Source organism: Xyrauchen texanus, chromosome 14 (assembly GCF_025860055.1).
Source record: "Xyrauchen texanus isolate HMW12.3.18 chromosome 14, RBS_HiC_50CHRs, whole genome shotgun sequence".
Lineage (NCBI taxonomy): Eukaryota > Metazoa > Chordata > Actinopteri > Cypriniformes > Catostomidae > Xyrauchen > Xyrauchen texanus.
Window position 1 is genome coordinate 35,334,611 of NC_068289.1, and position 13,888 is coordinate 35,348,498.

The window sequence follows — 13,888 nt, forward strand, 5'->3', positions numbered from 1 at the left end:
TTGGTCATATTTCACCCCAAATCAAAAGAAAGATATTATGTTTTACAAATAAAAAATAAAATCTGTTTTTAAGACCATTAAGTGTATTTTGTATTGTAATATTATTTCCACGAAAATTAATTATACTAACAACAATTATTATAACGTTTTAAAGTATTTATTCATGAATTTATGCTGATTTAAATGATAAAAAATAAAAAAACACACAAACATCCTGGTATTATATTTTGTTTGTTTTTTGTTTGTTTTTTTGCCCAGAGTGATTGACTCATGATTGCCGCAACAATGCAGCACCCCCAAACAAGCATATACACATTTTCTCCTGTTAATACTGGGACAACTGACCCTCTATAAATCCACTTTACATGTAGGAAACTTTCTACCCTACCAAAGATGTAATGTTGTGCTTTTGGCCTGCAGGACTTCAAGAAGCTGCTGAAAAGAGAGGAGAGGCCCATCCTAATGATGTTTTACGCCCCATGTGAGTCATCTTCAGCCACAAGACACTTTATATGATGCAAACCGTGTGCAATCGTACAAAATGTGACAAATAAAACCTTTTGCACATTCATTTCATTGGAAGAAGATCCTAGCTTTTTAATTTGTATGGTCATGTGTGCCAGAATCAATTCTCGAACCCTTATGGAGCAACTGAGCCATATTTAGTGACCAGAATATCATAGAAACATGGGCAAATAAGCCCCCAAACACCTTTGCCCCTGCATAGCAATGCACTAAAACCACTTACCGGTACAAAATCTTAACAACTGAATAGCAACAGGCCATTGGCATTCTGACATCAATCTCTCCTACATGCAGGGTGTGGTGTGTGTAAAAGGATGCAGCCAATTTTTCAGCAAGCAGCCACTGAGACAAAAGGGAAATATGTAAGTAGCATGTCAGAGGCATTCACATGGCCTACTTAGTCTCTTATTTCCATGTTTTAATGTCATACCATACCTCAACAATGTGTTTTTTTCCCGTATCTGGTACACTTGGTGAATTACTTAACAGGTGGGATGTTTTGCAAAACTATTGATGTCCCTTTTTGACAGAAAATTTAGTTCCCCTCATTAGAGCAAGAAGCAATTTTACCTAAAAGCACTTATGCTGATTTCATAGTACAGTTATTAGATGTACTTCCTGCTGTTGATGTCTGTGGTCAAATATAGATTATATGCCAGCTCAGCTCAATGTCTCTATGTACACTTTTGCAAAACCCACACTGTACTTCACTGCACATTTTTCATTCTCAGACCTTCGTTTCTCTCTCTCTCTCTCTCTCTCTCTCTCTCTCTCTCACATCTTACAATGTTCACAGAAGTACACACACACACACACACACACACACACACACACACACACACAAACACACATCCATGCTTGACATTCATTCAAACTGAAAATGTTGAAATGGGAATCAAAAGTTTTAATAACCCCCACTGTGAATTTGAAAGTGGACATGTTGTCAACATGGAAGCTTGCAAATGCCAAAAAGACATCAGACAGTATCATACAGCTGGAACAACAGAATGATTCTCATCTTCAGAACTCCCACGGTCATTGAAAACCTGTAAATAACTGGGAATTTTAAAGTTGTTTTCAAGGCCTGGAAAAGTCATGAAAATGTATATAGCAAAGATACATGTTTCTAGTTATGCTCTGCTCTTAAATATTTAATCGACTAGATACTGAACTTGTGTTGAGTACAACAAATTTTCACTGATTTGTGACTGAATCGTTCTTTTCAGCCATTTCAATAAATCGGTAAAACTGATTTACAAGTTGGTCTAAATTTGAATAATTCTTAACAATCCTTATTCAATCACCAACAACTTGGAAGGGTCATTTAAAAGTTATAGAAATGAATTGGTTGGAAAAACTTTGGTAACCCTGCATCTTCCTTTTATTCACTTATAAACTTAACTGAAAGAAGTGTTTTTTTTTTCTTCTCTTCCTCACGTAAAGAATTGCTTCTTCAGTTTAAGCAGTATTTATTTGTCTTACCTTGGAATGATGAGTGGGCACTACCAGGGGCTTGTAAATAAAGATGCTCATTTAGAGATTTGCATAATGAATGGATGGAATGCTGGTATGGACGTGACATGAGTAGATTTGCTGCCTCTCCTGTGTTCTGACTTTCCACGTACGTGTGGGAGAAGCTGATAACGTTGCAGATATGTTGATGGATTTGGGAGGAAATCGTTGGTCAGCAGACTGCGACTGCACATTTTTCAGTGGCCAGACGGATGCGTACTGTGTTGTTTGAAATAAGACCATATGGTATATTCTTTAGAGTTAGCAGTGTAATATAGTTACGTCGCATTTTGACATTTAAGCACAAATCAAAATGAGTGCAGGAATAGTTCTCTCAAAAATGAAAATCCTGTGCCACCCCCTTACATTTTTAAAGAATATCCTGCCCACCTTTCCTTATAATGAAAGTGAATGAAGACTAGTGCTTTCAAGCTCCAAAATGACATAAAAAAATTATACAACTCGACATAGGTTTTCTGGAGTCATTTGATAGTATTTTGTGAGGAACAGTCTGAAATTTAGTGTTCCTCTCCTGTGAGCAGTTAACAGCTGCAACGGATCAATGAGTCTGTGAGATGAACTAAATCAGTCAGATTTGTAAATTAATCAATTGGTTCATTGTAGGAGGAGAGTAAAGGAAAACATTTACAGTGAATAATTACATTTTGTCTGTATCTTTTTGGTCTGTTACTCACGTAATCTTTATCACATGGCTTCAGAAGACTTGGAATATGTACACAAGTATGGACCACATTTATCATGCTTTTAAAGATTCAACTTTAATGTCATTGTGCAAAGTACAGGTACAGAGCCAATGAAATGTAGTTGTTTTAGCATATCCCAACTAAGCTGGGGTCAGAGCGCAGGGTCAGCCATAAAACAGCGCCCCTGGAGCAGATAGGGTAAAGGGCCTTGCTCAAGGGCCCAACAGTGGTATCCTGGCGGTGCTTGGGCTTGAATCCCCAACCTTTCGGTCAGTAACCCAGAGACTTAACCGCTGAGCCACCACTTTCCGCCACTGCCATTTTGGTGCTTGACCATCCCAGTCCTCATTCACTTTAATTAATATGTGGCCAGGATATTCTTCAAAAACCTTTTGTTTTCCACAAGGGAGAAAAAAGTCATACAGGTTTGGAATGACATGAGGGTGAGTAAATAACGACAGAATTTTTATTTAAGAGTGGACTATTCCTGTACGTCAATTTTCTCTAAAACCAAGGTGAGTTGAAATTGCTTTTGGGGTGGGATTTGTATGTCAGAACCTTGCAATGTCATCAGAGAGTTGGATATTTTCCCTGTCCCACTTCGCTGCATGCCATTTATATCAACAAGCTTTCTGCATAAACTCTGATGTGGCCATTCATCTTCATTTTCCTGTGTTTGAGCTAGTAGACAGGGATTGTTTGTATTGAGTTTAATCCATTGCCTTTGGCGTAGGTGCTGGCGGGGATGAACGTGCACCCAGCAGAGTTTGACGGGCTCAAACAGGAGTTCAACGTCAAGGGCTACCCAACCTTCTGCTACTTTGAGTGAGTAACATTTGGTCCTTAACTCTAAAACACAAAACAAAGACACCGTTTGAGGAACTGCACAAAATGGGCTAATTTGCCAAGCATAAGAGAAAGTGGGGTAAGAAAAATATTCTGAGTTTTCTTAGGAAAATGTTATCCTAAACCAAAATCTTTGAAAATGTGCAGAAATAATAAGACTAAAATTAAATAGTGCATTATTACATTGTTTAGGAACACTTTATAACGTATTATATATGCAGTATGTTAACATTGGTTAATGCAAAATTTAACATGAACTAACAATTACCAATATTTCTACAGCATTTATTAATCATGGTTAATTTTAAAATATGAACAAACAAACAATTTTATATTTACACAAAACATAATTACCACTCACAGGTGAATAATGTTGATTATCTCCTAACAAGGGCACATATCAAGGTCTGGGTAGATTAGATGGTAAGCGAACAATCAGTTCTTGTAGTCAACATGTTGAATGCAGGAGAAATGGGCTGGTGTAAAGACCTGAGCGACTTTGACAAGGCCCACAGTTTTATGGCCAGATGACTGGGTCAGAGCATCTCTGAAATTGCAAGGCTTGTGGGGTGCTCCCGGTCAGCAGTGCAGAGTACCTACGCAGTGGTCCGAGGAGGGACAAACCACAAACCGGCAACAGGGTGTTGAGCGCCCAAGGCTCATCGATGCGTGAAGGCAATGAAGGCTATACCTTAATTTTCCGAACTGACAAAAAGTCTACTGTGGTACAAATACATTTTAATGATGGTTATGGGAGGAATATGTCACAACACTGCATCACACCCTGCTGCGTGTTGGGCTGCGTAGCCAAAGATCGGTCACAGTGCCCATGATATGACCCCTGTCCACCGTTGAAAACGCCTATAATAGGCACACAAGCATAGGAACTGAACCTTGGAGCAGTGTAAGATGGTCCGATGAGTCCGGTTTTCTTTTACATCAAGTGGACAGGTGTGTACATGTGCGCCGTTTACCTGGGGAATTGAAGGCACCAGGATGCACTGTGGGAAGACGACAAGCTGTTGGAGGGAGTGTGATTCTCTGAGCAAAGTTCTGCTGGGAAACCCTGGGTTCGGCCATTCATGTGGACGTCAATTTGACATGTGCCACCTACCTAAACATAGATGCACACCAGTTACACCCCTTCATGGCAGTGGGATTCCGACCTATCTGCCGGCAGGTCATCCCCACCTTCCTGAATCTGGGAGGGAAACAACAATAATTAGAAACACAGGGGGTACTTCCTTTAACAGTGCAGTACCCCTTAAAAACCAAAGTAAAATTTAAAAGAGAGGGAAAGGCCAACACGTAGCGGCAGCGGGAGAGAGAGAGGAGAGGGAAGAAAAAAAAAACACTTACTCACCAGTTCTCTGACACACCGTAGCTTGGTCCCCGCCCACTCCTCCACCCTCTAGCGGACGACAGCCACACCTCCACGGATGGATCGGAGGCAGTCCTCTGGCCCCTGGTGGACGGAACGCCCTGCCACATTTTTGGTTGATGGTAGGGGTCTCCCACGCCCCTGGCAGCGGAAACAGCTCCAGGCAGTTGGTTGGGAGCACCTCCTCCCCACGTGGTCGGCGGCCATTCATTCACTTCCAGGCGGCCGTGCTCCTCTGCCGGATGGCCTCGGCTGCTCCTTTGGGGTGGATCATGGCAGCGAGAACTCAACTACGGAGTTCTCCCACATCCCTCCGGCTTGACGATATAAATAATAGTTTAATGAAGAACTAAACAAAAAGACAAACACACAAAGGTGTCGGACAGCTGCCCGTAAATCTCTCTCTCTCTCTCTCTCTCTCTCTCTCGACTGCAGCTTCCAGTCAGCCTTTATCCCTCTCTGAGGCTTGATTAGCCTGATTAGGGGCCGGGTGTGCAGCATCACAACCCGGCCCCGCCTGTCACAGTTACCAATAGTTTTTTGTGTAATCATCTTTTCTTTTCTTTTTTAATGTAAATCATTCAAATATTCCCCAGTGACTTAACCCCATGACATGTCAGAGCTTACCTCTAACATGGTACAAGATGTTTTACATGTCCACATTTTCTTTTGAGAAATTTTTTATTTTTTTTCCCTTAATTTATAGATGCATTTTTCTAAATTCAATTCATTACAGACATCCTGAAATGTATAATTAAGCGTATACATTCTAACTCTGTCTCATTTCTCCTTGCCTAGAGGACAATGTGAAAAAGTGGCACTGCTTACACTTCTCTCCCCTATTTTTCTTTTGAGGTATTAAAAATAAACAACTTCTGCGTTAGGATAGAGCATGCATCATAACAGCTTAAATTGATATTCTTCGCTCAGTGATTGGTCAAAGTGACATGTCATCGGGAAGGCTTTTGTACAATATGTAAGATCCACTTTTAATCTCCATTAGAAAATTAATTGATCACAGTTGCTCTGAAGTTGCTTTATTTTATGGGTTGCACAATCATGACGCACTTGGTCTGAAGGTGACTCTGTATAGGAACGAAGGTCAGAATGGTTCCTCTCCTGTCCAATTAAGGGCCACTGCAACAGTCTCATTCACAACAAATTCATCCTTATTAAAATATTGTTGAACCATTCACCAGTCCTTCATCAAAGGTGAAAGCACAAGAAACACATGGACAAACATCAACTCGAAGTATACACCTCAGTGAGCACCAGTAACAAATAGCATTGTTGTGGTGGTGTTTTTGCATTACTTTTGCATGCAATGACTATACCCTTAGACGTCACATCACTTGCTGTGTTCATCGATTACAATTGGAGTAATCAAGGTTTACAATTGTCTTTGTCAGTTAATATGTATAGTAATGTTCATCATAATTTGAAACTGGAAAAGGGGTGTAATTGTGTATATTCAAAATGTAACATGTTACTTTCATTGTTTCATCCACAAAATAACCTAAATGTAACATGCGTAATTTGTAATACACACACTGGTAAATGCTGCCAGTGACCAGCATTCAGACCACTTAATGATTTGAATCAATAATACTATTTAAATCTGTCTTCACTGTGTCATCCATTCTGTCCAGAGCATTTTGCCTGCACATAGACTTCCGTCTGAAGCTCTGCATATTCAGCCTCTATTTAGTGCTAATAGCTCCATAATTCCTGTTGTTTTAATTATGAAAGGTTAATTAAACACTCCAAAAGGTGACCACAAGACATGGTGCTTGACATCTACATTAGGTGCCAGAATATAAATAAATAATGCAAATAAAAAGTTGTATTTGCAGATGAAGGACACTGGTGTGTAAAATCTCTAGTGCCAGACTCATACTAGAATGCAAAATTGATGAGATATTTGTTTGATGGGTCAGTGCACAGCACTTTTATGATCTGTCTGAATTCTGCAAAATAGATTTATTCCCCTCCATGTTCTGTTATCCTTCACCTTGCACACCCTGATCATTAATCTAAAAGGACCGAATATATGAAAGCTATTTTTGAGTGCTTAATAAGCACTCATTTAATGTTAAAACATATAGGTTAGCTACCCGGACAACAGCCTGGACTGCCGTCATTTGCATATTCAACATTCTGTTCTATTACATTTATTTTAGATTCAATTATATATTGATTCTCATTTAAATTAATACTTACTATTAATACAGAAATACTTTCTTATGCATCTCAAACAACATTGAAGGATTGTATAGATGCACAAGACCTCACAGAATTTCTTCAGTATACCTGACGTCAACATGACGTGACACAATGTAAAGTGATATATGTACTGACAAAATCTCACTGACCCTACACCAGATCTGTTAAATGTGAAATGTGTAAGTCCTGCACCACTAGCGGCACTAAATGAAATTATAAAAAATAACGTTTGATTTCCTGAATGTGATCTGCCATTAGTTGCATAAACAGATAGTCCTGCCCCAAAGCCATTGTTTGAGCCAATGTTGCCATGTCAAACTGTACAGGATAGCCATACGCAAGTGGACATTTTTTCCAAATATGAGTTATGACCAATAATCAGGTCTCTTAGACTATAATCTGTCCTGTGTCATATGTATGTGGCTCATCTATGATCAAATTCAGAGTTTGAGGACTGTAGTTACTACAAAATCCACACTAAAACCGAAAAGTAAAGTAATTTTTCTGAGTTTTAGTGGTACTGTGTAGTTACTGCGTTTTGATTTGTAGAGCAGCATAGTTTACTATGCACATTAAACTAGGATAGAAGAAAGTATTTAAACATAAAATGACATGCATTACCTTTACTACTAGTTGCAAGTTTAAAAACGTTTTATAGTTGCCTGAAACTTGAAGGTTAAAAGGCAAAAACAGCTTTGTCAGACTAGGAAATAAAGAAAACGTGTTAAGTATGCCACTAAAGTAATAATTCAGTTTGATGGGCATTTTTTTCCACTTGATTTATTGATTTATTTTGGGGTTACATTTTGGGACCCACAAGCGTTGTGTAAACGCTTGTGGGTCCCAACTGATTAGTGACAGTTACAAATGTCTTTCCATTGCCAGTGCTTCAGCTTGGCTCTCTCACTTGCAGCAGATTACTTTTAATCATAGAATATGAGCAGATCAGACAAAAACTGATGAAGTTTCCTGTGCATGAAGCTTTCTTCTGCACAAAGCTGAGTAAATACAAGAGCATTTCTGTGTACATTTGTGATCTCGTCTACTTGTGGTTATATGGATTAGTAAAAAGCACAAAGGTCGTTAGCTGGGGTCTTTGATTGCGCTCAGAGCCCTGGGCCAAATGGCTTAATTAGCTTTGAGTCAAAAGCTCTTTTAAAATGTTTATCTTGGATGGCACAAGGCGAGCAGCGGTCTTGGATGTTGTTTGTAATTCAGTGCTTTGGTGTGTCAGTACAAATATCCTAAGCTCCCCAGTGCAATTTCTGAGTGGAAAATAAACGTGAGTTAACATTGCCGTACACCATTTAGTATGCTGAGATGAAGAGCAAGAAGATTTGAAGTACATTTTTAAAAATCAATACTAACAGCTTTAATATACACCTTCTGTTTTAAAACTTTTGGGGGTCATGGGCACTTTCTTTGATAAATGTTGAGAAAAGACAGGAAATTATGGGGAGACAGAAAAGGAAAATACTGGGACCCGACATAGGCCAGAATCGAATCTGCGTCTTCCATACGTGCACCATCATGTCTATTTCCACATATTAAAGTTTGTGAAATTGTTGTACACTTATTTGTACAAATTATGAGATTTGGTTTGGTTACATTTCCACAGCCAGTTTATGATTAACATAATTTTGTTTTTTTGTTTTGTTTTTTCTGAAAGAAAGGGAAAGTTCCTGCATCATTACGAGAATTATGGAGCCACCTCCAAAGACATCGCTGACTGGTTGAAAAAGTGAGTAAATGAAGCAATCAATAAGCTGGACTCATTTAAATGAGACCTATTATGCCCCTTTTTACAAGATGTAATATAAGTCTCAGGTGTCCCCAGAATGTGTCTGTGAAGCTTCAGCTCAAAATACCTCACGGATCATTTATTATATTATGTTGTAAATGCCTTATTTTGGGTGGAATCAAAAACACACTGTTTTTGTGTGTGTGTGTGTGTGTGTGTGTGTGTGTGTATGTGTGAGCGTGTATTTATCACTTTGTGGGGACCAAATGTCCCCATAAGGATAGTAAAACCCGAAATTTTTGACCTTGTGGGGACATTTTGTCGGTCCCCATGAGGAAAACAGCTTATAAATCATACTAAATTATGTTTTTTGAAAATGTAAAAATGCAGAAAGTTTTCTGTGAGGGTTAGGTTTAGGGGTAGGGTTAGGTTTAGGGTATAGAATATAAAGTTTGTACAGTATAAAAACCATTATGTCTATGGAAAGTCCCCATAAAACATGGAAACACAACGTGTGTGTGTGTGTGTGTGTGTGTGTGTGTGTGTGTGTGTGTGTGTGTGTGTGTGTGTGTGTGTGTGTGTGTGTGTGTGTGTGTGTGTGTGTGTGTGTGTGTCTTTAAATGCAAATTAACTATTGCTCCCACCCCCAACATAGCTCCGGTCTCCATGAATGCAGTCCGAGACAATTGTAACTTTAGCTGTGGAATCAGCTAACAAGCACATTCGGAAAGGCGATTTGCAAACATTCACAAAATATAAAGTGGAATACTTACATCATCAGGATATAAAGCTGGAACTCGGAACAGTTGGTACTGATCCGTGCTTGAGAATCTAATTTTTGGAAAATCCTGCTATATATTGACTCTCATTCACAAAGCAGTCCAGTGTAAAATGATTTGCACAAACATGCACACATTTTTGAGTGGTGGTGTAGTGGGCTAATGCACACAACTGTTAATCAGAAGGTCGTTGGTTCAACCCCACAGCCACCACCATTGTGTCCTTGAGCAAGGCACTTAACTCCAGGTTGCTCCGGGGGGATTGTCTCTGTAATAAGTGCACTGTAAGTCACTTTGGATAAATGCGTCTGCCAAATACATAAATGTAAATGTTTTGGGGCACATTTCCTTCAAAAACAAAACTTGTCCACTTCGTCTTCAGTGGCTCTGATGCCGGGAGTACATGAAGACACTTATGTTCAATTTTACAGCCAACAACAGAACACTTATGATGCTTATGATGCTGAGACATTCTTCTTCTCACTCTATCTGCTCCAGCTTGGAAAAAAATGGGGTACCGTGTGTAGATCCCTCAGGGGGTCTATGAAAATAGGGTTGAGTCCGTCACCAGTCGTGGGCGAGGCCTGCTCTGAAGTGATGTCACGTTAGAGCAGAAATTAAAAATAGAAATAGAAATATAAAGAGGAGTGGGTGGACTTTTAACATTGTAGGGTGGTTGTGTACACACACTGCCGACTCACATTTATGTACAAATACCATGTAAAAGGGAATTTTGCATAATCGGTCCCCTTTAAAACCTCAACATTTTTAGCTGCATTGTCATTCCTCAAGGCAAACAGACATAAACAACCTCAAAAACTCTCTTTTCATTAATATTTACAACTGTTTGCTAGTATCTGTTTCACTGACACTGCTGTATATTTAAAGTCTGGGACAGAACAACAAGTGATTATTGTTCTGACATTTGATGAAAATGTCATATTTATGTGTCAAGCCTTGTAATGTACTTAGCAGTATTTGTACTTAAAAGGTTTTGAATTAATTACTTTGGCAAGATGTAGTATTGGTTTGTAGATTGTCTTGCTTAGCCAGACTTCTGACTATTGTCATAAAGTCTGATCACTTAGACTTGAAGATATTGTTTGACCGGCTTGTTTTTACGTGCCATTAAATATGTCTGTCCAAAAGTACTATTGATTATTTCAAACACTATACATAGTTCAGAAAATGGAATGTACGATTTTGCTTTCTGCCAAAGATTTCATGCCATTAACCTGGAAAACATAGGCAAATCCAGTGAATTTCTTTTCTCCCATCAAAATATGCTCATTGTTGCAGCTAGGTCCTTTATAAATATGACTTTGTTCCTGAGTTGACTGATAAAATATTGTGTTTCCTGATTTTCATATCTTGATATTTTTTATGTGAATTATACATTACTCTGTCTATGGATTCGTTGTGGGCGTTCAGTCTAAGGGGGGGGTCACTATTTTTTAATAAACTAAAAGGACCTAACTTCACTATTGTGATTCTGGACTTCAGTAATTTGACAGTGTGAACTAGCCTATTTCACAGCTGGATTTGACTGGCGGGCTCAACAACTACAGTATGTGTATGTTCTCACAAGTCTACACTTGTGTGCATTGCCCACTGAATGGTTGGGTTGGAATTGCTAGTGTTTGTCTCTCAAAAATCTGGCTCTGAATGGTCTTTGATCAGCTGATACACTTTTAGGAGACAAGCTTTTGGCTCCTTGTGCTCTACAAACAAATCATTTGGGTTTTTCCTGAATGGGCACACGGCCTGCTAGGAGACAGATGTATATTGCGGGTGTTTGTCTCTGGCTCAGATCTGCTCTCTTGAGTCGGGTGTGACCATTCTCCACCAGATGCAGTGAGCTGAAACCATTTTAAACCAGAATTTGAACCGGCAGTGTCCAACTCATAGCTTTGGTATCTTGCTTTATCCATTGGAAAGCTATGAGTAATACTGTAGCTATTTCAGAATATGCTTCAAAATCTTAAAACAAGATGTAATGATTAATGGAAGTTTTTAATTCCTTTTTTAATATGTTATGGCAGTCCCCAGCCTCCACAGCCTAAAACTCCAGAGGTGCCCTGGTCAGATTCGGACTCGGCGGTCTTCCATCTGACGGATGAGTCCTTTGATACCTTCCTGGAGAAGCATCCTGCAGTCTTGGTCATGTTCTACGCTCCCTGTGAGTAGCAGCAACAAAACTTTGTGTGAACATGTCTTGCCAAGACATGTTCAAGGATCATTGTTGGTCCTGCAACAACATTACTATCATCCAATCAGATTTTAGGATTTGGGTTAGGTTTGAGGCTTAAGTATGTCAAATAAATTTCATCAACAGTACAGCAAATACTTCGCAGAGAAAGTAAGTACACCCTAGCATTAAGGCTGAAAGCTTGGGTTGGTGCTAGAACAAAACTTTTATTAATTTCCCTTTGATTTTAGGGGTAGGGTATGGTTAGGTCTAGGTTTGATTGACAGGAATGTTGTTCCAGGACCTACAAAAGATCCAGGAACTTGTCATCCTTGGCAAAATCACAGTCAATATGTCACCTTGGTGTTTAGACATGGTACGGGGTGTTCACGCAGGGTGTTTTTGTATTAACACAGCTACATGGAGCACAGCGGAATTGAACAGAAAACACTTTAAGTCCCATACACTGTTGTGAATGTACAACGTTGCAAATGTACTCAAACTCAAAGTGCTTATCCTCCCCCAAATTCATCTGATTGGTCCATTGTTTTCAATCTGACATTGATACACTGATCTGAACTACTTTTAACTAACATGGCGTTCATGGCACAAGATGCTCCGTAACAGCCTAAAATGTACGCCTATTGCAAATGTACAAAGTCCAAAAAACTGTGTAGACCAAATGCAGATATATTGTTTGAACAGCCCCTTTCCATAGCAATACCATGTTTTTTGGACATGTATTATGATAGAACTATGGTTTTCTGTGAAATACCTTAGAAGACTATATAAATACCATGGTACTTGATATGGTAATAGTAAATCAGTATCATGGTTATACCATCTGATGCCATCTCTGTTGTGTGGTGCCACCACAATACTTTTTTGTAAGGGCAGACAAAGTCCCAAAATGATTTTTAAGTGGCAAAGAAACTTTTTGGAAAAACACTGAGAAATGATTGTCCATCTGTTTATCTTGTATGAATTGCATTTGTATCACACAGTGTGCACCGTGTGATGTTGTTCTGTCAAATGTATTCTCAAATGAATCTAGCTGACACAGATTTGTTGATACGGGGGTGTCAGTAGTGTTTCGGTATCTTGGGATGTTGCTTTTTTTTTTTTTTTGAAAAACGATGGCTCTCAGCTTTCATACATTTTTGATCAAACACCTCTGAAAGAACATATTCATTTCCTGTAAAGCACAGATTGTATCCTACCAATCATAGTGTGAGCCTATACGCACTCACTCTCTTGCCACATTAATATACTGACATAGTGCTGCGTAAATTAGTTACATTCTCATCAACAAGACCAAATGCTATATCCTTGCTTGCACACAAATATTGGTTCGCATGTACATAGGTATCATCCATACAATGACAACAATGGTTAGGCCTCTCGACATGCATAATCGTCACTGTTGAGTGTGGTGGAAAAATGACCTTTTCTCTGCATTGTATTAACTGTGAAACATAATGAATACTGGCATTCACCTCCTGTGCAAATTTCATCTGACCCGATTCTGAGTCACCTTATTCTTCTCAAAGTAATGAACAGTTATGTAAAACCTGTTGTACATCGCTCTTAACAAAAAAACAAACGCATTTATGAGTAGAGCTAATTTGTTCATGTCCCCATGGTGTAAACTAGATAGGTAAAGTTTGTGAAGACAAACTTTGATGTTGTCTGAAAAATGAAGACCAATTTAAAAACAAATTATGTTTAAAGGTTACAGATAAATAGATATAAAAAAGTTTACATTTGAATTTTAGACATTTTTTGACAATTGGAGTTTGAATAGACTTGACCCATTTGAACCATCTGTCAATGTATGTCTATGGGATTTTGGGATGTTTGATTGCCTGTTGTGGGAAAACCTTAATTCTTATTAGTTAGAAAATCATAGCAACCCAAATCAGAACAGTCTGAAGGTTTATGCCAAGTTTGGTGGCTGTAGCTTGAATGCTGCAGGAGTTAACAGTCAAA

General features: G+C 38.9%; 1 protein-coding gene across 1 annotated transcript in view; it reads left to right on the top strand.

Moving 5' to 3' along the window:
• The window catches only part of LOC127655340 (protein disulfide-isomerase A5-like), a 74,151-nt gene that overhangs the window by 30,799 nt on the left and 29,464 nt on the right, over positions 1-13,888 (top strand). The window contains exons 7-11 of the mRNA XM_052143100.1: positions 421-481; positions 820-887; positions 3,475-3,566; positions 8,861-8,932; positions 11,754-11,890. Of these exons, the coding sequence (XP_051999060.1) occupies positions 421-481; positions 820-887; positions 3,475-3,566; positions 8,861-8,932; positions 11,754-11,890 (430 nt within the window). The remainder of the gene's footprint in view (positions 1-420; positions 482-819; positions 888-3,474; positions 3,567-8,860; positions 8,933-11,753; positions 11,891-13,888) is intronic.